The sequence below is a fragment of the Saimiri boliviensis genome, chromosome 2, assembly GCF_048565385.1.
Source record: "Saimiri boliviensis isolate mSaiBol1 chromosome 2, mSaiBol1.pri, whole genome shotgun sequence".
Classification (NCBI taxonomy): Eukaryota; Metazoa; Chordata; class Mammalia; order Primates; family Cebidae; genus Saimiri; species Saimiri boliviensis.
The window spans coordinates 160,453,212-160,477,939 of NC_133450.1; the positions used below are offsets into that span (position 1 = coordinate 160,453,212).

General features: G+C 43.1%; 1 protein-coding gene across 7 annotated transcripts in view; it reads left to right on the plus strand.

The window, feature by feature from the left end:
• Positions 1-24,728, plus strand: part of KDM4C (lysine demethylase 4C) — a 398,790-nt gene that overhangs the window by 29,294 nt on the left and 344,768 nt on the right. For all 7 annotated transcript variants that reach the window (XR_012516575.1, XR_012516576.1, XM_010338768.2 and 4 more), the window contains exons 2-3: positions 10,609-10,769; positions 20,601-20,776. Coding sequence is in view for 5 of the 7 variants with exons in the window: in XM_010338768.2 (XP_010337070.1) it covers positions 10,626-10,769; positions 20,601-20,776 (320 nt within the window). In the remaining 2 variants the exon portion in view is untranslated. The remainder of the gene's footprint in view (positions 1-10,608; positions 10,770-20,600; positions 20,777-24,728) is intronic.

Consider the following 24,728-nt stretch of genomic DNA (forward strand, 5'->3'; position numbering starts at 1 on the left):
TTTTTTTTTTTTTTTTGAGATAGAATCTTGCTCTCTCACCCAGGCTAGAGTACAGAGGTATTATCTCGGCTTACTGCAACCTTCACATCCTGGGTTCAAGCGATTCTACTGCCTCAGCCTCCTGAGTAGCTGGGATAACAGATGTGTGCCACCATGCCTGGCTAATTTTTATATTTTTGGTAGAGACAAGGTTTCGCCAAAACCCTGTTAGTTAGGCTGGTCTCAAACTCCTGACCTTGTGATCCATCTGCCTCAGCCTCCCAAAGTGCTGGGATTACAGGTGTGAGCCCCTGCGCCCAGCTAAATTCTTGCATTTAGTGGATTATTGGATCCCCATCACAATGCAGTTGGGTAGCTAATGTTACCCCATTTTACTGATGAGGAAGCAGAGACCTTGTTTAAGTAGCTTTCCTGAGGTCACACAGCTACTAAGTGAAGGAGGCAAGTGGGAGGGATTAAAATCCAGTTATTTGTTTCTGTTCCTGAGGAGAAAAAAAAATTCAGTTATGTCTGGTTTTAAAGTCTATTCATGTGTCTTTAACTAGCTTTCTCTTATATGACACAATCACAATTTTTTTTTTTTTTTTTTTTTTGAGACGGAGTTTCGCTCTTGTTACCCAGGCTGGAGTGCAATGGCGCGATCTCGGCTCACCGCAACCTCCGCCTCCTGGGTTCAGGCAATTCTCCTGCCTCAGCCTCCTGAGTAGCTGGGATTACAGGCACGCGCCACCATGCCCAGCTAATTTTTGTATTTTTAGTAGAGACGGGGTTTCACCATGTTGACCAGGATGGTCTCGATCTCTTGACCTCGTGATCCACCCGCCTCGGCCTCCCAAAGTGCTGGGATTACAGGCTTGAGCCACCGCGCCCGGCCCACAATTTTTTTTTTTGAGGCAAGAGTCTTGCCCTGTCTACAGGCTGGAGTGCAGTGGCACAATCTCAGCTCATTGCAACCTCTGCCTTCCGGGTTCAAGCGATTCTCCTGTCTCAGCCTCATGAGTAGCTGGGATTACAGGTACGCACTACCACACCTGGCTAATTTTTGTAGTTTTATTAGGGACGGGGTTCTCCATGTTAGTCAGGCTGGTCTTGAACTCTCAAACTTAGGTGATCTGCCCACTTTAGGCTTTCAAAGTTTTTTTTGTTTGTAGGAGCTCTTCCTCCTCTTTTTTATTTGTTTATTATTATTATTATTTGAAACAGAGTCTTGCTCTGTCACCCAGGCTGGAGTGCAGTGGTATGATCTCAGCTCACCGCAACCTTTTCCTCCCAGGTTCAAGTGATTCTCCTGCCTCAGCCTCCCAAGTAGCTGGGATTACAGGCACATGCCACCATGCCTGGCTAATTTTTTGTATTTTTTTTTTTTTTTTTTTTGAGACGGAGTTTCGCTCTTGTTACCCAGGCTGGAGTGCAATGGCGCGATCTCGGCTCACCGCAACCTCCGCCTCCTGGGTTCAGGCAATTCTCCTGCCTCAGCCTCCTGACTAGCTGGGATTACAGGCACGCGCCACCATGCCCAGCTAATTTTTTGTATTTTTAGTAGAGACGGGGTTTCACCATGTTGACCAGGATGGTCTCGATCTCTCGACCTCGTGATCCGCCCGCCTCGGCCTCCCAAAGTGCTGGGATTACAGGCTTGAGCCACCGCGCCTGGCCATTTTTTGTATTTTTAATAGAGACCGGGTTTCATTATGTTGGTGAGGCTGGTCTTGAACTCCTTACCTCGTGATCCCCCTGCCTCGACCTCCCAAAGTGCTAGGATTACAGGACTAAGTCAACCACACCTGGCCTGAAGCTTTATATTTTTAGTAGAGACGAGGTTTCACCTTGTTGGTTAGGCTGGTCTCAAACTCCTAACCTCAGGTGATCCACTTGTCTCGGCCTTCCAAAGTGCTGAGATTACAGGTATGAGCCACTGTGCCCAGCCTAGTATTATTATTTTTTTCAATGCCCAGTTTTTCCCAGATTTAGATAATGGAAGCCCCTTTGAGTTGCTGTATGTTCTTTAGAGATATTTCCACTGTGTTTTGAGCACTTCTATAGTTTCTGGTACAATAGGATCTTCCAGACTTTTCTTGTTCTTTACATGCCTTAGCCCTCGAATCAGTCTTTTTTTTTTTTTTTTTGAGATGGAGTTTCGCTCTTGTTACCCAGGCTGGAGTGCAATGGCGCGATCTTGGCTCACCGCAACCTCCGCCTCCTGGGTTCAGGCAATTCTCCTGCTTCAGCCTCCTGAGTAGCTGGGATTACAGGCACACACCACCATGCCCAGCTAATTTTTTGTATTTTTAGTAGAGACGGGGTTTCACCCTGTTGACCAGGTTGGTCTTGATCTCTTGACCTCGTGATCCACCCGCCTCGGCCTCCCAAAGTGCTGGGATTACAGGCTTGAGCCACTGCGCCCGGCTCGAATCAGTCTTTTATCCAATAAACCCTAGTTCCTTTTATTGGAGAATGATATTTAGAAACCAAGATTTCAGAGCTCATTGTCATTGGAGTGTTACTGCTCCCAAGGCCTCTTGGTGGGTAGATTTGAAGAATTATCTGTCTACACGTATACACATACACACATTGCATACATACCCTGAGTTTACACCAATACCTCCAATTCCGATCCAGCACTGCTGGTCATTTCTTTCCTCTCCCTAGTTGCACACTTTTTTCTGACATGAGGAACTTGGCTCCCATTGTCATCCTGTAGATGTGGTCGGCCTCCCGTTGCTGCTGTTGCAGTTGCCTGGATATCCTTTTCTCCCCAGCCAGGCCCAGTACCCTGCGTTGGGCCACCGTGGGTATCTCCTTCCCCACCCAGAATTCCTATATCTTTTGACACAATGCCCTCATTTTGAAATAACTTCAGAGTTACAGAAAATTTACCAAACAGAATAAAGATGTTCCTTATCCCTTTCATCCAGATTTCTCAAATGTTAAAGCTGTTTCATACATGTCATTTTCTTTCTTTTGTGTGTGAACATGTTTTCTCTCTCATTCTCTTGAGTGGACTCTGTGTGTCTGTGTGTGTGTGTATGTGTGTGTGTATACACATACTGTTTTCTGAACCATTTGGAGGTGACTTGTTTGGTTTTTTTTGAGATGGAGTCTCGCTCTGTTGCTAGGCTGGCGTGCAGTGGTGTGATCTTGGCTCACTTCAACCTCCGCCTCATGGGTTCGAGCAGTTCTCTTGCCTCAGCTTCCCGAGTAGCTGGGATTATAGGCGCCTGCCACCATGCCCAGCTAATTTTGTATTTTTAGTAGAGATGGGATTTCTCCCTGTTTGTCAGGCTGGTCTCGAACTACTGACCTTGTGATCTGTCCTCCTTGGCCTCCCAAAGTTCTGGGATTATAGGCGTGAGTCATCATGCCCGGCCTTAGAAGTGACTTCTAAACACAATTCCCCTTTATCAATAAATATGTATTTCTCGAAAACAAGGATATTATCTTATATAATCACAAGGCAGTTATCAAAATCATCAAATTAGTCTTGATACAGTGCTACAATCTATAGGCCTTTTTCAGATTTCCCCATTTATCTCATTACATTCTTTTTTTTTTTTTTTGAGCGAGGTCTGGCTCTGTCACCCAGGCTGGAGTGCAGTGGCACAGGGTTTTACCGTGTTGGCCAGGCTGTTCTCCACCTACTGACCTCAAGTGATCTGCCCACCATGGCTTCCCAAAATGCTTGGATTATAGGCATGAACTTTTATGCTGGCCTTCACTATATTCTTTTTTTTGTTTTGAGATGGAGTCTCACTCTGTTGGCCAGGCTGGAGTGCAGTGGTATGATCTTGGCTCACTGCAACCTCTGCCTCCTGGGCTCAAGCGATTGAGCCTTCCAAGTAGCTGGGTTAGTGGAGAGTTGTGGAGGTGGCCTGAGACTTCCCTTTTCCTCCCTAGCCTAGAACCGTTTGAGAAGGATGAAGTTAGATGAAAAGTCAGAGGATTATGAGGTTTGCTGTTGATAAAGCTAAGATTGGAGAACTTGGTCGTCTTCTCCTTTCCCTCCAGTCTGGCCCTTGATGCCTGTATTAGTTTCCTAGGGCTACTCTAACAAATTTCCACAAACTGGGATGGCTTAAAACAAGCAAAGTCTATTCTCTCACGGTTCTGGAGGCCAAAGGCCAGAATCAAGGTGTTGGCAGGACCATGTTCTCTCTGAAGGATTTAGAGAGGAATCTCTTCGGTGCCTTTCTTGTAACTTCTTGTGTTTCCGGGAGTCCTGGGCATTCCTTGGCTTGCAGCTGCACCACTCCAGTCCCTGCCTCCATCTTCACATGGCACTCTTCCTAAAAAGACCACAGTCATGGTGGATCAGGGCTGACCCTAATCAAATATGACCTTGTGTTAATATGATAACATTTACAAAGACTTTATTTCCAAATAAGGCCATATTGACAGGTGTTGGGGGTTAGGTTTCAGCATGTCTTTTGGGGGGACACAAGTCAACTCCTAACAATGCCCAACCAAGGCAGTTGTACAGAGCAGAAGTTTGCTTGGCTCCTGTGAGCCCACATTCAGTGTGCTGAATGTTGGAACTGAAAGGCTAGACTCTATCACCTCAAGTGGAGCCCTGGATCCTCCTCTTTCTAGCTAGAGGCATAGTCAGTGTGAGTGCCTGGGTTCCCGTAGTGGGGCTGTGCTTTAAAGTAGATACTGAGGTTTTCTCTTCAGAGGCAGTTAGCAGTGCGCATCAGTTCTGTGGCAGGCTTTGTTGAAAAACGAATACATGATGAGAGCTGTCAGTTTTTACTCTTCCTACACAAGTTGTTTAAATAAGAGAATAAAAGTCAGAAACACAGGTGTACACAGGGAAGGCAATGTCAGATAGAACATTACATTTGGCTGGAAAGCATTAGCCTTGGTTTCTTTTTATTACCAAATAAAGACATATTCTCATATAAGGAGAGTAGATGTTTATTCTTTATCATAATGTAAAAATTTTCAGAAACAAACATGGGTATGTAAGTATGAATTAGTGCTGGACTTTACACAGTGGGAAGGTCTTTAGCTTAGGGTACTTGCTACAAATACCGTTTTTCCTGTAGGTGATCTCAGAAACATTGAAGACCAGCTTTGTAGAAGCCAGAGAGTGTTTTTGTTTACTTTGGGGACTCAGTGAAAAGAAGGGTAGCATTTAAAAAAATGATTACTGGCCAGGTCTAGTTTTGGGAGGCTGAGGTGAGCGGATCACGAGGTCAGGAGTTCGAGACCAGCCTGGCCAACATGGCGAAACCCTGTCTCTACTAAAAATAGAAAAATCAGCCAGGCATGGTGGCATACACCTGTAGTCCCAGCTACTTGGGAGGCTGAGGTAGGAGAATTTTTTGAACCCAAGAGGTGGAGGTTATGGTGGGCCAAGATCGCACCCCAGCCTGGTGACAGAGCAAGATTCTGTCTCAAAAAAAAAAAAGATTACTTTATCACCTTCAGCTAAAAATCATAGTGGTATTTGTTGTAAGATATACCTATCTTCTTACAACTAGGAAACATTACTGGAGGAACATTTTAAACTTCTATTTCTTCTTGGTTCAGAGAAATAAAGGTAAAAGAATAAGAAGAGGGACTGGGGTATTTATTTGTAGCATGATTAAATTTAGTAATGATAAATATGGACTAGGAAGAACTCAAGGAACAGAAAATTTATTAATATGAATACCTTTAAAACCTAATGAATGTAAGTAGGCATTTTCCCCCAAAAAGAAATGAAAATCGCATCCGAGTCTTGGCATCCCCCCAAAAAAGAAAAGAAAATGGCTTTGTGTGTTCAAAAATGATCACTGTCAGTAAGAATCAAATAAATGAAACTTAACCAGAGTTTTTTGTCTGTCATATTGGCAAAGATCTGGGTGGTGTAGTTAAAGTTAACTTTTTAGATTATTTAAAATATTTAAAATTTTATGATTATCATATATTAATTTCAAAGATTGAAAAATGTCCAAAACCTAAACTACCTAGGTCTTAATCTATATATGTGATTTGTAGGTAGAAATAATTTTGTATAACTAAGGGAGTAGTGATGCTAGAAAGTGGCAGAGTGTATTTCCTATAACAGTTAGCAAACTAGGTCAAGGGCTAGATTTGATTCTAGTAGCTGCTAATTTGCTGCATGTCTTAACAATCTCTGTGCCTCGATTTCTTGTCAGAGCCATGTTTTGTTTGTTTGTTTTTTGAAATGGAGTCTTGCTCTGTCACCGAGGCTATAGTGCAGTGGCATGATCTTGGCCCACTGCAGGAACCTCCGCCTCCTGGGTTCAAGCGATTCTCCTGCCTCAGCCTCCCTAGTAGCTGGGATTACAGGTATGCGCAACCACGCCTGGCTAATTTTTGTATCTTTAGTAGAGACAGGGTTTCCCCATGTTGGCTGGGCTGGTCTCGAATCTGTCCGCCTTAGTCTCCCAAAGTGCTGGAATTACACACATGAGCCACTGCTCCTGGTCTTAAGCCACCATCTTAGCTTGCCTGGGTTAGTGTAAATTGCCTCCTTGTTAACTTCCCTGCTTCTAGCTTTGTCCTTTTTGACACAAGAGCCAGAATGTGACTTTATAGTATATGAACCAGCTCACTTCTCTGCTTCAGATGGTCCAGAAGAGTTGTCTTAGAGGCAGATATTATTTCCTTAAAGGGAAATGGATGTTTCAGTTCCAAGAACTGGATACATAAGAAGGCGAGGAACCCCAGGATCACTTCCCATTTCATGTAGAGTAAATGCCAAACTCCCTTTCTCCCTAGCTTCATCTCTCACCATTCTCCTTCTTGCTTACTGAGTTCCAGTCACATGTGTCTCTCTGCTGTTGCTTGAAGTCTCTGAGCATCTCCTTCCTTGTTATCTCAACCTACAATGCTCTTTCCAGGTATCCGTAAGATTAATTCCCTCCCTCAGGCCTCAGCTCCTCTGAAGTGCCTTCCCTTGCCTGCCTTATATTAAATAGCCACTGCTTTCCTTTGCACTCTATCCCGTTACCCTTGGTTCTTCTTCATAGCATGTACTATTTATTGTCTGTTTCATACAGTTAGTGTCAGGACTTTGTTCTCTGGTGAATGGCTGCCCAGCAGTTAGGCATTCAATAACTATATGTTGAATGATTCAGTGGATTCCCGTTTTCTTTTTTAGGGGCTTCTTCTTCTGCCTAGAGAAATGGTCTTCAGGCTACCCTTGTTCTTTAGCCTGTGGAAAATGAACTCTGCGTTCTGTGTGCCAAATGTTTCTGCAGAGGTGATCTGTGGGGTTCTTCCCTTTTCTCACTGCTCAGATTTTTCTGTTGCATTATTCTTTACCAGTCATGCAGGCGAATCTGTTTTCTAAGTAACTTTTTCTGTGTTTGGGACTAATGCTTTTCTTTTCCTGAATTTGGTATCATTATGTAAATATGTTAACAATTTGGCACTGATTCCTTCATTCAGCTGGCAAATAATTATTGCAGCAGATAGTATGAGCCAGGCTGGGGTGCCAGACTGTATGCTAGGGCTTAAAAAGAGGTGGTGAGCCAGCATTTCCCTGGAGGAGCTGAAGGCTCAGTGGGTGGTTGGAAGTGCCAACGGTTGGGACAGGCAACTGCTATAATGAGGAACGCAGAGAGGAAGTTGGGAACACAGGGATGGGTCAGAGAGACCTGTTCCATATGGTTAGGATTCTCAAGGGTAGGAAGGAGTTTGTCAGTGAGGAAGCAGGCAGAGGCTGCTCTGAGAGGGACAATGTGCAAAAACGCAGAAAGCTTTGCTTGTTTGCAGAGTCAGTGACTATTGTTGGAGCATGAAGTACAGTGCAGACAGTGATGGTGGACAAGGCCACAATAGTTAGATGAGGGCCAGACCCAGATGCTTTTGTTGTTGTTGTTGTTGTTGAAACAGGGTCCCACTCTATCACCCAGGCTAGAGTGGGCTTGCAGTGGCACAATCTTGGCTCACTGCAACCTCTGTCCCCCGGGTGGTAAAGTGATCCTCCTGCTTCAGACTCCTGAGTAGCTGGGACTACAGGTGCCCACCACCACGCCTGGCTAATTTCTGTATTTTTGACGAGATTTCACTATGTTGTTCAGGCTGGTCTCCAACTCCTGGACTCAGGTGATCTGCCCACCTTGACCTCCCAAAGTGCTGGGATTACAAGTGTGAGCCACTGCGCCCAGCCCAGATCCAGACGCTTCTAAAGGACTTTGTGTTTACTATACAGAGTGAGGCTTCTATCCCGTAGCCCATGGATTCAGGGGTGTGTTTCTGAGTACAAGTGAACAGAGGCGGGTAGGGAGGTAGCCTGGAAGGTTTTTTCCTATTGCAAACTCCCTTCCTGAGTCAGGGAGAATCCAGAATATTTTCTACCATGTGGTAATTTGGTGCGGATTATTTTTTCTTTTGGATTGTAATTTCCTAAAGGATGGCAAGGTTTAATTTTTATGTATCTCCTAACTCACGGGTACATTGTGAGATAGATGCTGGTTCTAGGCTGGGTGTGGTGGCTCACACCTATAGTCTCGGCACTTTGGGAAGCTGAGGTGGGTGGATTGCCTGAGGTCAGGAGTTCGAGATCAGCCTGGACAACATGGCGAAACTCCGTCTCCACTAAAAATACAAAAATTAGCCGGGCGTGGTGGTGCACACCTGTAATCCTAGCTACTTGGGAGGTAGAATCACTTGAACCCAGGAGGCAGAGGTTGCAGTGAGCCAAGATTGTGCCAGTGTACTCCAGCCTGGGTGACAGAGAGAGACTTCGTTTCAAAACTAAAGCAAAACAAGTTTATTTTTTGAGTACAGTGGCATGATCTCGGCTCACTGCAACCTCCGCCTCCTAGGTTCAATCATTTCTCCTGCCTCAGCCTCCCCAGTAGCTGGGATTAAAGGTGCCTGCCACCATACCTGGCTAATTTTTGTAGTTTTAGTGGAGACAGGTTTTTGCCATGTTGGCCAGGCTGGTCTCGAACTCCTGATATTAGGTCATCTGCCTGCCTTGGTGTCCCAAAGTGCTGGGATTATAGATGTGAGCCATTGCACCCAGCTAAACTTTCTTTTTTTTTTTTTTTTTTTTGAGACGGAGTTTCGCTCTTGTTACCCAGGCTGGAGTGCAATGGCACGATCTCGGCTCACCGCAACCTCCGCCTCCTGGGTTCAAGCAGTTCTCCTGCCTCAGCCTCCTGAGTAGCTGGGATTACAGGCACGCACCACCATGCCCAGCTAATTTTTTTTTGTATCTTTAGTAGAGACGAGGTTTCACCATGTTGACCAGGATTGTCTCGATCTCTTGACCTTGTGATCCACCCGCCTCAGCCTCCCAAAGTGCTGGGATTACAGGCTTGAGCCACCGCACCCGGCTAACTTTCTTTAAATGAATGATGATTACATCACTATCTGTATCCCTGCTGTGCTTTAACTCCTTTTTTTTGTTGTTGTTGAGATGGAGTTTCACTCTTGTTGCCCAGGCTGGAGTGCAATGGCATGATCTTGGTTCACCTCTGCCATGTTGCCCCAGGCTGGTCTTGAACTCCTGGCCTTATATGATCTGCCTGGTTCCGAGGTGCTGGGTTTAACAGGCATGAGCCACCACTTCCAGCTCCTGTGTACATTTTTATGTGGAAGTTTTTTCAGCCTCTAGACAGCCTGAAAGGTGAAGACAGAACTCATCCCTTTCTGTCTCCATCCTCATCCTTTTCTGTGTCTTGCCCAGTGTCTGGCAATTTTGCTGAATGGATGACTTGTAAATTACTATAGCATGATATGGCAATCTGGAGGCACACCTGAGTAAACTCTGCTAACGATTTTTAACATTCTCTATTCATTCTAGACTAGGCTTTTGTATAGGTGCGCATGTGAGTGAGAGTCTGTTTTGGAACTGGTACGTAGAAGCAACATCTTTTGTAAACTTGGAGGGTTAGAAAATTCATTTTTACGGCTGGGTGCGGTAGCTCATGCCTGTAATCCTAGCGCTTTGGGAGGCCAAGGTGGGTGGATTGTTTGAGGTTACGAGTTTGAGACCAGCCTGGCTAACATGGTGAAACCTTATCTCTACTAAAAATACAAAAATTAGTGGAACGTGATGGTACGTGCCTGTATTTCCAGCTACTTGGGAGGCTGAGGCAGGAGAATTGCTTGAACTAGGAAGTCACAGGTTGCAGTGAGCTGAGATCATGTCACTGCACTGCAGCCTGGTGACAGAGCGAGACTTCATCTCAAAGAAGTAGCTGGGTGTGGTGGTGGGCGCCTGTAATCCCAGCTACTTGGGAGTCTTAGGAGAATCACTTGAACCCGGGAGGCGGGCGTTGCAGTGAGCCAAGATCATACTACTCCACCCCAGCCTGGGCGATAGTGAGACTCTGTCTCCAAAAATAAAAAAATAAAAAAAAGAAAATTCATTTTTACTTGGAAGGGTTTTGAGGAGGTCAGCAGTACAGTCAGGTCAGCAGTTCTCTGCCAGGAATAGGGAACTTGGCAATTGGAATGACTAGAGGCTCCTGTTTGTTCAGGGGTTCAAGTGGAGATGAGGCAGTCTCTCTGAGAGTGGTAGAAGGGAATGGGGAGTCACTGAAAGAGAAGGATTCCTGCTGGGGAACTGGATGTGGTATTTGGGAAAAATGACCTAAAGCACATAATAATTCAGTTCTGTTGACCCTACTGTCCTCTCTGCAGACACTGACCGAGCCATCATGGAGGTGGCTGAGACAGAAAGTCCTCTGAACCCCAGCTGTAAGATAATGACCTTCAGACCCTCCATGGAGGAGTTCCGGGAGTTCAACAAATACCTTGCATACATGGAGTCTAAAGGAGCCCATCGAGCAGGTCTTGCAAAGGTGATTATCCTCAAATGCTTTAAATGAAACACAGTCACGTGGGCTTTATAGTCTTAGTTTTTATGATGTGTGACATTGTTTCCAAAGGAAGAAATTGACAAAATCTTTGTTCTTGTTAATCCATGTGGAACATTTGATTTCTTTAAATAATGATTATCTTATTTTCCTTTTAACTATAACTGTTTAAACTAGGTTGTGTTCTAAGGCTTAAAAACAGTTAAAACCAACCAAGGGTGGCTCATAGAAACCAAGGAGATCCAGGTATGGGTTTCAGAGGTGTGAGAGTATTCATAGATTTCATCAGTTTTTTTGTAGACGACAATTATTAACCTGAAGCTTAACCACAATTTCTCTCTCCCTTCCTTCTTCTTTCCTTCTATGTTTTTTCTTTTCTTTTTCTATATGACAGTTATTGATATAATTTACCATATAATACACACCATAAACTGCATCCATTTAAAGTGTGCAATTCATTGGTTTTGAGCATATTCACAGAACTGTGCAACCATCACCTCTATTGAATTCCATAACATTTTTGTCATCCCTTAAAGGAAGTTCTATACATTAAGCAGTCATTCCACATTCCCTGCTATCACCCCCAGCCCATAGGCAACCACATATCGACTTATTTTCTCTCTACACTTGCCTATTCTCTTTTATTCCTGGTTGTTTACCAAATGTGGAGAGTGCCTGCTATGTGCCAGACACTATGCCAGGTGCTAGGGGTAGGGATGTGAGGGAGCAGAATAGACAGTGTTCTTGACCCCATGGAGCTTACATTCTAGTGGGAGCATCTTAGGATGATGAGATAAGGACATTTAAGCGCAGATTCAAAGGATAAAAAGAACCCAGCTTTTTCAAGATACGGGAACAGAACGAATAGCAAGTCCAGAGGCCTGGAGGCTGACCTGAGTTTTGTGGATAGGAGGAATAGGAAAGTGGTCAGTGGGCTTCTCCGGCCATCGTAAGACATTTGGGATTTTAAGTGTAGCGGGAAGCACTGACAGGCTTAAAGTGAGAGAGGAAGATGTGGTGGCTATTTGTTTCTTTCTTTTGCTATTTTTGTGACATTATTTTGGACAGATCACATTGGCTTCTAGGTGAAGAATGAATTTGGTGTTGTGGGGGGCAGAGCACAAATAAAGCATCTTGTCTGGGGTGGTTGTGTTTATCTAGTGAGAAGATGATGGTGGCCCAGACTAGTGAAGATGGGTTAAGTTGTCTTTGCTCTGGATATGTTTGAAAATACTCATCTTTTTCTTATTCTTACAAGTGCCAGATAATATTCTTTTTTTTTTTTTTTTGAGACGGAGTTTTTGCTCTTGTTACCCAGGCTGGAGTGCAATGGCGCGATCTCGGCTCACCGCAACCTCCGCCTCCTGGGCTCAGGCAATTCTCCTGCCTCAGCCTCCTGAGTAGCTGGGATCACAGGCATGTGCCACCATGCCCAGCTAATTTTTTGTATTTTTAGTAGAGATGGGGTTTCACCATGTTGACCAGGATGGTCTCGATCTCTTGACCTCGTGATCCACCCGCCTCGGCCTTCCAAAGTGCTGGGATTACAGGCTTGAGCCACCGTACCTGGCGCCAGATAATATTCTTAAAAAAATAATGATAGAGACTTAAGCACTTTGGGTATGAATGACATGCCCCGAGTCATAGGTAAGGGGGGTTAGTGAGGTGCTGAGGACTGCATTGCACATTTGGATGCTTAGGTCCAAAGTAAGCCCTTTGAAAGAGATCCACTATATGATATAATTCATCATCCAACCTGAGATGATTTGTATGTCTCTTCTATAATGTAAATCTATTTTAATTAAAAAATTTCCCTTGGGAGAATATATTTCATAGCACGTATTTCAATTTATTATTGTTGTAAATGTTAAATTTATAATCTGGGTTTCTGTAGACTTCTCAGTATAACTGCATAAATCCCTGAGCCCTGCTGCAAGGTCAAACTACTGTACTGTACTTGTGTAAAGGATTCTCCTTGAAATCCCCAGCTATGGAGGTCAGATAGCATGGAAAACACAAGGTAGTTGAGGAGAGAACTTCCGGAACTATTGGAATTGGTGTTCAACTCCTCCTGCAAATGGACCTGATGTTACTGTAACCCACTACTTTACTGTTTCTGGCATCTGTACCCTGAGGCCGGTCATTATGTTGCGTATTTTTTTTTTTTTTTGAGACGGAGTGTCGCTCTTGTTATCCAGGATGGAGTGCAATGGCGCGACCTCGGCTCACCGCAGCCTCCGCCTCCTGAGTTCAGGCAATTCTCCTGCCTCAGCCTCCTGAGTAGCTGGGATTACAGGCACACGCCATCATGCCCAGCTAATTTTTTGTATTTTTAGTAGAGATGGGGTTTCACCATGTTGACCAGGGTGGTCTCGATCTCTTGACCTCGTGATCCACCTGCCTCGTCCTCCCAAAGTGCTGGGATTACAGGAATGAGCCACCGCGCCCGGCCCTTATTTTTTATTTTTTTTATTTTATTATTATTTTTTTTAAGATGGAGTCTCGCTCTGTCTCCCAGGCTGGAGTACAGAGGCTCGATCTCAGCCCACCGAAACCTCTGCGTCCCAGTTTCTTTTCTTTTTAAATATTTTATTTATTTATTTATTTATTTATTTATTTATTTAATTTTTTTGAGACAGAGTCTCACTCTGTCGCCAGGTGCCAGACTGGAGTGCAGTGGCACAATTTTGGCTCACTGCAACCTCTGCCTCCTGGGTTCAAGCAGTTCTCCTGCCTCCAAGCAGTTCTCCTGCCTCAGCCTCGCGAGTAGCTGGGAGTACAGGTGCAGGCCACCACGCCCAGCTGATTTTTGTATTTTTAGTAGAGACAGGGTTTCACCATGTTGGCCAGAATGGTCTTGATATCCTGAGTTCATGATCTGCCCGCCTTGGCCTCCCAAAGTGCTGGGAGTATAGGCTTTAGCCACCATTCCCGGCCTGCCTCCCAGTTTCAAGTGATTCTCCTGCCTCAGCCGTCAGAGTAGCTGGGATTATAGGCACATGCCACCATGCCTGGCTAATTTTTGTATTTTTAGTAGAGATGGAGTTTCACCATATTGGCCAGGCTGGTCTCAAACTCCTGACCTCAAGCAATCTGTCTGACTTGGCCTCCCAAAGTGCTGGGATTATAGGTGTGAGCCACTGTGCCTAGCCATGTATCTTGTTAAAGTTTATGTCCTTCCTAGACAGTTTTTTGTTTTTCTTTCTTTCTTTTTTTTTTAAGAGACAGGGTCTCGCTATGTTGCCCAGGCTAGAGTACAGTGGCTATTCACAGGCGCGATCCCACTACTGATCAGCATGGGAGTTTTGACCTGCTCCATTTCCGACCTGGGCTGGTTCACCCCTCCGTAGGCAACCTGGTGGTCCCCCGATCCCCAGAGATCACCATACTGATGCCGAACTTAGTGCAGACACCTGATCAGCATAGTGCACTACAGCCCAGAACTTCTGGACTCAAGTGATCCGCCAGCCTCAGCCTCCTGAGTAGCTGGGACTACAGGCATGTGCCACTGCGCCTGACTTGTTTTTCTGTTTTTTGAGATAGGGTTGCACTTTGTTACCCAAGCTAGAGTGCAGTGGTGTGATATTGGCACACTGCAGCCTTGACCTCCTAGGTTCAAGCAAGCCTTCTTCTTCATCCTGCAAGTAGCTGGGATTACAGGTGTGCACCACCATGCCAGGCTAATTTTTGTATTCTTTGTAGAGTCAAGGTTTCACCATGTTGCTCAGGCTGGTCTTGAACACCTGGACTCAGTGGTCTGCCTGCCTTTGGCCTCCCAAAGTGCTGGGATTATAGGCATGGTCTCCTGGTCCTATCCTAGAAAGGTTTTAAAATTTGGGAATATTAAGTTAAGTGAAAATTAATTAGGGGTGGGTGAGAGAGAGAGAGAGAGGAAACAAGATAAAGAGAAAACAAAGGGAAACTAAAGGTTTTTTTTTTTTGAGACGCAGTTTCGCTCTTGTTACCCAAGCTGGAGTGCAATGGCGCGATCTTGGCTCACCGCAACCTCCGCCTCCTGGGTTCAGGCAATTCTCCTGCCTCAGCCTCCTGAGTAGCTGGGATTACAGGCACATGCCACCATGCCCAGCTAATTTTTTGTATTTTTAGTAGAGACGGGGTTTCACCATGTTGACCAGGATGGTCTCAATCTCTTGACCTCATGATCCACCCGCCTTGGCCTCCCAAAGTGTTGGGATTATAGGCTTGAGCCACTGTGCCTGGCCCTAAAACTCAAGCTTTTTTTTTTTTTTTTTTTTTTGAGACGGAGTTTTGCTCTTGTTACCCAGGCTGGAGTGCAATGGCGCGATCTCGGCTCACCACAACCTCCGCCTCCTGGGCTCAGGCAATTCTCCTGCCTCAGCCTCCTGAGTAGCTGGGATTACAGGCACGTGCCAACATGCCCAGCCAATTTTTTGTATTTTTAGTAGAGACGGGGTTTCACCATGTTGACCAGGATGGTCTCGATCTTTCGACCTCGTGATCCACCCGCCTCAGCCTCCCAAAGTGCTGGGATTACAGGCTTGAGCCACTGCGCCCGGCCAAAACTAAAGCTTTTTAATGACTTTCTCAAATGAGAAAGTTTACTTTAACTTCTTTATTAGGTTAGCTTATTAAAAAAAAAAATCTCATTTGGGCCAGGTGTGGTGCTCATACCTATAATCCCAGCAGTTTGGTAGGCAGAGGTGGGCAGATCACTTGAGGTCAGGAGTTAGAAACCAGCCTAGCCAATATGGTAAAACCGTCTCTACTAAAAATACAATTTTTAACCAGGTGTGGTGGCGGGCACCTCTAGTCCCATCTACTGGAGAGGCTGAGCCAGGAGAATTGCTTAAACCAGGAGGCAGAGGGCAGAGGTGGGGGATGACCATCTCTTCTCTGGGCTCTGAATGCAGCCCTTTGTCCTGGTCTCTCCCACTTTTGTTTCTTGAAAACATGTACTGTGTTCCGCTGAGATTAGTAGAGTGTCCTGTGGTAGGGTGGCACGTTCAGTAACTTTAGAAGAGGAAACAGCAGCTACTGTCACAAGGGAGCTGCATGCACACAGAGCACACCTGCGCCCTGTCTGTATTATGTAACAGTAACGTTAATGAGAACTATGATTACATAACACACCTGAGTTCAGACCACGCCTCATTTTTAAAATTGTGACTGACAAATTGGAGACATTCGTTTATTTAATCCTTTAATAATTTCCTATTACTCTTTATTAGGAATATAACAAACTGTTTCAAATCATTTTTGCCATCTTTGATGTCAAGTCACGTAAGCTCAGGTTTGCCTACTTTCCCTCTTGTTCTGGAAGTTGCAATACTAGTAAATGTATAAAACTGTACCAAATCAAATTATATTGTAAAAATGAAGACTGCATTAACGAAGCTGGTTTCCTTTGGGGGCTAGTCCTGGGGAACCAAGCCCCCCATGATGTTCTTTGTTAACGCACTATTTTTTTTTTTGTCAGGGTCTTGCCCCGTTACTCAGGCTGGAGTGGTATGATCATGACTCACTGTAGTCTTGACCTTACAGGTTCAAGCAGTCCTCCCACCTCAACCTCCCAAGAAGGTGGGACTACCCACGCCTGGCTAATGTGTATATATATATATTTTTTTTTGTAGAGATGAAATCTGCTGTTACCCAGACTGGGATTGAACTCCTGAGCTCAAACGATCCTCCCAGCTTGGCCTCCCAAAGTGCTGGGATTACAAGCATGAGCCACTGTGCCTGGCCTGTTAATCCACTATTGACAACATTTAATGAATTGGTCTTTTTTTTTTTTTTGAGACGGAGTTTCGCTCTTGTTACCCAGGCTGGAGTGCAATCGTGCGATCTCGGCTCACCGCAACCTCCTCCTCCTGGGTTCAGGCAATTCTCCTGCCTCAGCCTCCTGAGTAGCTCAGATTACAGGCATGTGCCACCATGCCCAGCTACTTTTTTTTTGTATTTTTAGTAGAGACGGGGTTTCACCATATTGACCAGGACGGTCTCGGTCTCTTGACCTCGTGATCCACCCGCCTCGGCCTCCCAAAGTGCTGGGATTACAGGCTTGAGCCACCGCGCCCGGCCAATGAATTGGTCTTAATTTATGATTTGAAGAAATTGGTCCAGTAGTTCCAATAGTAGTGACTTTAGCCTTAGATGACAGCCTGTCTTGATTTTTCTTTTTTTTTGAAACAGAGTCTCTCTTTGTTGCCAGGCACCAGGCTGGAGTGCAGTGGCATAATCTTGGCTCACTGCAACCTCCGCCTCCCGGGTTCAAGCAATTCTCCTGCCTCAGCTTCCCAAGTTGCTGGGATTGGCTTTTCTTTTCTCCATTTCTTAGATTCATGGTTTAGATTTAACACTTACTTTTAGAATAGAAGTCTTGACACTGTGACTGTCTATAAAGTTGATAGTCCAAGTTGGGAAAGTGAAAAGTGGCAGTCTCTTAAAATGTAAAACTTGTACTGTTTTTGTGGAAGGAGATTATGATGAACCTTTTTTATATATGAAGTGGGTGAAATTTGTCCCCAACAGAAATCTGAATGTAGGTTGTCATACATCCATGTAGTTTCGTAAACAGCTTATAGAGTACAAATTACCTTTGCCCACAAGGTAAAGAAAGATTGTAAGAAGCCCCACTGTCGTCCTCCTCCTTCCTCACTAGGTAGATGGTAGAAATAGCAATTTATTTCAGAGTTAAGTACTGTAGTGCAAACGCAGATGTTAGCAAAAAATTTCCCACAAGGAATAGAGGCCAGGCTGGTTTGCAGGGATGGTTATAAAAAAATGTGTACTCTGTTTTGATATAATCAGGAAGGCGAACTTTAGGAGGAATGGCTTTCCCTCATTTAGATTCACTAAACGTAAACTTTTAACTTTGGAATCTTTTAAACGCCTCAGTATGTTGTGTTTTCCTATTCAAGAAAATCGGATGTTTTAGGATTTCAATTTTTAGTTCAAAAATAAGATTTTTGTTTTAGACCTGAACTTCTGAAAAAATATTCCATTCGACCTCTTTAATTGAAATTAAATGAACTTGTACACAAAAAACACAAGGTAATATTTGGAGTTTTTTAAGTTTATTGTATGCCTTGCTTCTCTGTCTTTAGAAAATTGTGACAAAATTTTTTTATGGGCAAGTAACTTCCTTTTTTTTTTTTTTTTTTTTTTTTTACAAGATAGTAAAACACATTTAATTCTAGACATAATATTAATTTCATTGTGGATACCTTTATTGCTAATGAAGAGCCTGAATAAATCTATGTCCTATTTTTTTTTAAATTCTGGCTTATTTCTTTTTTTTTTTTTTTTTTTAACTTTTTTCTTCTCTTATTTATTTTCCCTTAGTTTTCTCTTATTTCCAACTTAGATATTCTGGCTTATTTCCGAGACATCCTTAAATACAGTGCCCCTCCCCTTTCAGTATGTCATCAATAAAATGTAGTAAGGTTATTCATATTTATATAGCTTGATTGTCCATATTCTTTTCAAATATTGAGTGTGGCCGGGCATGGTGGCTCACGCCTGTAATCCCAGCGTGTTGGGAGGCCAAGGTGGGAGGATTGCTTGAGCCCATGAGTTCGAGACCAGCCCTGGCAACATAGCGAGACCACATCTTTACAAAAAATAACAAAAAAGGCTAAGCACAATGACTCACGTCTGTAATTCCAGCACTTTGAAAGGCCAAGGTAGGTGGATCACTTGAGGCCAGTGGGTCCTTTGGTGTTTGCTTTGTAATAATACACAGAGCTGTGTGCTTGTGATTATGCATTTTTTTTTTTACATGTGTGCTGTATTTTTCAATTAAAAAAACCTTAAAAAGATTGTTTTAAAAAATTAAAACAACTTCTAAAGGTGGTAAAGTGGACAGATCCAGTGGCTTACGCCTGTAACTCACTTTCGGAGGCCAAGACAGGGGGATCAGTTGAGCTCGGGAGTTTGAGACCAATCTGAGCAACATGGCAAAACCCTGTCTCTACCAAAAATAAAGAAAAAACAAAAATAAAACTTCTAGCCACAACTCATGAATTACTTCATGACTTTGTACATTCTAATTTTATTTTATTTTAATTAATTAATTAATTTATTTTGAGATGGAGTCTTGCTCTGTTGCCAGGCTGGAGTGCAATGGCGTGACCTCTACTCACTGGAACCTCTGCCTCCCAGGTTCAAGTGATTCTCCTGCCTCAGCCACCCAAGGAGCTGGGACTACAGGTGCATGCCACCATGCCTGGTTAATTTTTTGTATTTTTAGTAGAGACGGGATCTCACAATGTTAGCCAGGATGGTCTCGATCTCCTGACCTCGTGATCCACCCACCTCGGCCTTCCAAAGTGTTGAAATTACAGGCGTGAGCCACTGTGCCCGGCCTATTTTATTTTATTTATTTATTTTTGAAATGGAATCTAACTCTGTCACCCAGGCTGGAGTGCGGTGGCATGATCTTAGCTCACTGCAGCCTTTACCTCCTGGGTTCAAAGCGATTCTCCTGCCTGAGCCTCCTGAGTACCAGGGATTATAGGCACCTGCCACCCCATCCGGCTAATTTTAATATTTTTAGTAGAGATGGGGTTTCACCATACTGGACAGGTGGTCTAGAACTCCTGCCTCAAATGATTCACCCATCTCGACCTCTCAAAATGCTGAGATAATAGGTGTGAGCCACCATGGTGGCCAGTACCTTCTAATTTTAAATCCTATCAATATGTATTTTGGGTCTTAATGTCTAGATCTTTTCATTCTTAGTAATTAAGTGCTTAAATACTACAGGTTAACAGTGGTGTGCGGAGGCACCTTATTCTGGCATTTGAGAGTTAATAGTGCACATCTCGGCTGGATGCAGTGGCTCACGTCTGTAATCCCAGCACTACGGGAGGCTGAGGTGGGTGGGTCACTTGAGGTTAGGAGTTTGAGAGCAGCCTGGACAGCATGGTGAAACCACATCTCTACTAAAAGTACGGAAAAATTAGCTGGGCGTGATGGTGCATGCCAGTGTCCCAGCTACATGGGAGGCTGAGGCAGGATAACGGCTTTAACTTGGGAGACGGAGGTTGCAGTGAGCCGAGATCGTGCCATTGCACTCCAGCCTGGGTAACAGAGCAAGACTCCATCTCACAAAAAGAATAAAAAATAATGGACATCTCTTTCCATCTTCATATATAGTGATGGCACATTGGTAGGTTCAGATTGGTCATGGTGGGAGTAGTTATACCATGGAAATAGGCAAAAGCTACAAATCACGGTTTCCTCCACCTTTCTGGAAAGCTGGTTATTAAACATCTACTAGCATACTACTGTTCTGTTGCCATACTGTGTGAGAAGTCTATAAAGCATATAATGTCGACTATACATTTACTTATTTTTGTCATAATATAAATAGCACATAGTTACATGCTTAGATCTTGTTCAATAAAGATGAACTTCTTTGCGGAAGAAATTATTTATGTAAACATAATTTTGTCTGTTGAGAGGCAGGTTAACATAATGGCTCAGTGTGAATTCAAACTGTTTTAGTTAGAATTTCAGCTTAAGTAGTCTTTAGTCATTTTAACTTCAGGTTATTTTACTTCTGTGTGTCTTTCAATTTTATCTTTAAAATCAAGATGTCAATAGTACCTACTCAAAATGAGTTAATATACGTACAGTGTTTGGAATAGTGAGTGCTGAATACATTTTGGTGTTGAATAACGTCATATTGCTCTTTTGCAAATAACCTTTTTTTTTTTTACACATTTGTCATAGACTGAGAAATTCTTCAGCTGTATTTTATCAGAATATTTAAAAGCTGAATTACCTGGAATATTTTCAAGATGATACTTTATTTCATTATTTTATTTTTAGGTGATTCCTCCTAAGGAGTGGAAGCCAAGACAGTGCTATGATGACATTGATAATTTGCTCATTCCAGCACCAATTCAGCAGATGGTCACAGGGCAGTCAGGACTGTTCACTCAGTACAACATCCAGAAAAAAGCGATGACCGTGAAGGAGTTCAGGCAGCTGGCCAATAGTGGCAAGTGAGTAGAATCAGTTTGCTATTTCTGTTTCCTTCAACTATTTATGTAAATATGTTAAGAAACAAAGCAGACAGAGCTGTTTATAATAAAAAGCAGGAGTGACCCATGCAGTGTCTTTCAACCTTCATTTAACCATTTCTGTCTTCTGTTCTTTAGGTGGTTGCCTGAACATTTAGCTTAGTGTTAAAGAAAGAAATTGCTCTTCATTTTATTATCTCATTTACAGTGGCTATAAATGGAACTTCTTACCTTATAGTTGTCATGAGTTTTTGATTCTACACTTGATTCATATTCGTTGGGTAATTTTTTTGGTGCGTGTTTGACAACATTTAATCCTTAAATGATTTTAGAAGATTAGTACTTTTAAAAGCAAACCTTGAATGACTTGAAAGGCCACCATTGCATTAGTTATTTATTTCTGTGTATCAAATCATCCCAAATCTTAGCTGCTTAAACCAACCCATAATTTCTGAAGGTCAGCCGGGCGCGGTGGCTCAAGCCTGTAATCCCAGCACTTTGGGAGGCTGAGGCGGGTGAATCACGAGGTCAAGAGATCGAGACCATCCTGGTCAACAAGGTGAAACCCCGTCTCTACTAAAAATACAAAACATTAGCTGGGCATGGTGGCGCGTGCCTGTAATCCCAGCTACTCAGGAGGCTGAGGCAGGAGAATTGCCTGAACCCAGAAGGCGGAGGTTGCGGTGAGCCGAGACTGCGCCATTGCACTCCAGCCTGGGTAACAAGAGCGAAACTCCGTCCCCCCCCAAAAAAAAAAAAAAAAAATTTCTGAAGGTCAGGAATCTGAGAGTGGCTTAGCTAGGTGGTTCTGCCTCAGGGTCTTGTGAGGTTGCCATTAGGTTGTTGGCTGGGCTCCAGTCATCTGAGCATTTAACTGCGGCTAGAACATTCTCTTACAAGAGTGCTCCCCTTACATGGCTTTTGATGAGGTCCTCAGTTCCTTGTCATATGGGCTGCTCCTCATGTCGTGGCAGCTGGCTTCTCCCAGAGCAAGTGATCTGAGAGAGATAGCAAGAAGGAAACCACATGTCTTTTCATGACCTGTTTCAGAAGTGACACACTGTCACACCTGCCGTGTTCTGTTTGTTACAAACCAGTTGTTAAGAGTAGCCTACAGTCAAGGGGAGGAGAATCAAGCTCTACTTCTTGAAGGGACGAGTGTCAATGAATTTGTGGGTATATTTAAACATTGTCACAATTATTATTATTTAAGTTCTTTTAAAAAATTCTGATATGATAATTAAGGCCCCAGATCAAAACATAAATCTGACAAAAACAAAATAAAACAAAATCTGAGACCAACTAAAAAACATAGTTTCCAAATTCCCTGGATGGGTGTGAATGAGATCAAGATTTTGGATGAATTTAGGTATGTTTCTTAAAAAAAATTATGGCCGGGCGCGGTGGCTCAAGCCTGTAATCCCAGCACTTTGGGAGGCCGAGGCGGGTGGATCACGAGGTCAAAAGATTGAGACCATCCTGATCAACATGGTGAAACCCCGTCTCTACTAAAAATACAAAAAATTAGCTGGGCATGGTGGCGCATGCCTGTAATCCCAACTACTCAGGAGGCTGAGACAGGAGAATTGCCTGAACCCGGGAGGCGGAGGTTGCGGTGAGCCGAGATTGCGCCATTGCACTCCAGCCTGGGTAACAAGAGCGAAACTCCGTCTCAAAAAAAAAAAAAAAAAAAAAAAATTATATTTCATATTGTAAGCACATGATACTACTTGAGGAGTTCTGTGTGTTACATTCCTTCTATGGAACATTCTGGCTATTAAAAAGAAATTGAAAATTTTATGTTTAATATAATTTGAACCCTTTGTTTTGAATTTTTTGGGTGGGCATTAATAGAGTCTTATTCTTTCAGATCTTATTAATGGAGAAATGAAACTTTCTTTTTTTTTTTTTTTGAGATGGGGTCTTGCTCAGTCGCTCAGGCTGGATGGTGCGATCTTGGCTCACCACAACCTCCACCTCCTGGATTTAAGTGATTCTCCTGCCTCAGCCTCCCGAGTAGCTGGGACCACAGGTGCATGCCACAACGCCCAGCTAATTTTTTGTATTTTTAGTAGAGACAGGTTTTTACCATGTTGTCCAGAATGGTCTCAATCTCTTGACCTTGTGATCTGCCTGCCTTGGCCTCTCAGAGTGCTGGGATTACAGGTGTCAGCCATTGCACCTGGCCAAGTTGTTTGGTATTCTGAATATAGTTGTTAAATTATTTGGTCTTCCTGTTACACAGATTACTAGTTTGAGGTCCCTGGTATAGTGAGTATAGATGTTGGTTGTTCTATAATTAGTCAATCTAAAATGTCCAGTATACTTTATAGGGATTCTACTACTGCTAAATACCTTTTTAACTTCATTATTTTCTCCTTTGCTTCATTCTTTGCTTATTTTCTTCCTGAAGAAACATTGATATTCCTTTTTTGTGGTAAGATTATTGTTCAAATTCCTAATAATACAGAGAAGTAAGTGCTTTTCTGTAATTTCTATGTGAGAGAAAACCATTAATATTAATAATTTGTTGTGCATTTCTTTCTGGTGACTTAATATACAATTACAGTTTTTTCTTTTTTTTTTTTAAATGTAATGAGGATATAGTATACACACTGTTCTGTAACCTGCTTTATTCACTGTGAATAGAATTTGATGTCAGTATTTTAAAAGATCTATCTTGTTTTATATTCTGTATCTTTTTTTTTTTTTTTTTTTTTTTTTTTTTTTTAGCTAATCACTAGTTGATAGATATTGACTTGTGTTTTCAATTAATGGTGCAGCAAATCTCTTGAGTCGACTGTCACTGTACACATACCTGTGTTGTTAGGGTAAATTTCTGCAGTTAGATTTTGCATCAAATATGTCGATTTTTAAAAGCTTTATACACATGTTGAAAAATTATATGCTGAAATGGTTGTACCAGCGTATATTCCCACTAAGTTGTCTAAGAGGTATCATTATTTTCCTGCCATTAATATAGTCAGCATTTGCTGACTATATTATTATATTTATTTTTATTATACTTTTATTATATTTATTTTTATATAAATATATTTTATATAAATTTTATTATATTTTTATTATATTTATTTTTATATAAACATGTAAAATTTCTTAGCATAGTGTAGCTGATTAAAGATTTAAAAAATACTTCGAAGCCGGGCGCGGTGGCTCAAGCCTGTAATCTCAGCACTTTGGGAGGCCGAGGCGGGTGGATCACAAGGTCAAGAGATCGAGACCATCCTGGTCAACATGGTGAAACCCCGTCTCTACTAAAATATACAAAAAAAATCAGCTGGGCATGGTGGCACGTGCCTGTAATCCCAGCTACTCAGGAGGCTGAGACAGGAGGATTGCCTGAACCCAGGAGGCAGAGGTTGCGGTGAGCCGAGATGGCGCCATTGCACTCCAGCCTGGGTAACAAGAGCGAAACTCCGTCTCAAAAGAAAAAAAAAATACTTCGAAACCTAAAATGATGACTTTTGAACTACTTTTCTGTTTTTATTGTTCATGTTTTCATGAAAGTATTTTTCTTTTCTTTTTTCTTTCTTTTCTTTTTCTTTTTTTTTTTTTTGAGACAGTCTTGTTCTGTCACCAGGCTGGAGTGCAGTGGTGCAATCTGGGCCCACTGCAACCTCTTCCTCCTGCGTTCAAGTGATTCTCGTGCCTCAGCCTCCTGTGTAGCTGAGGTTATAGGCATGCGCCACAACACACAGCTAATTTTTTTTTTTGTGTGTGTGTGTGTGTCTTTTTAGTAGAGACGGGGTTTTACCATGTTGGCCAGGATGGTCTCAATCTCCTGACCGCATGATCCACCCTCCTCGCCTTCCCAAAGTGCTAGGATTATAGGCTTGAGCCACCATGCCTGGCCTTATGAAGTATTTTTCTAATAAAATATAAAGTGATATTGAGTTATTTAGCAATCTTAAGA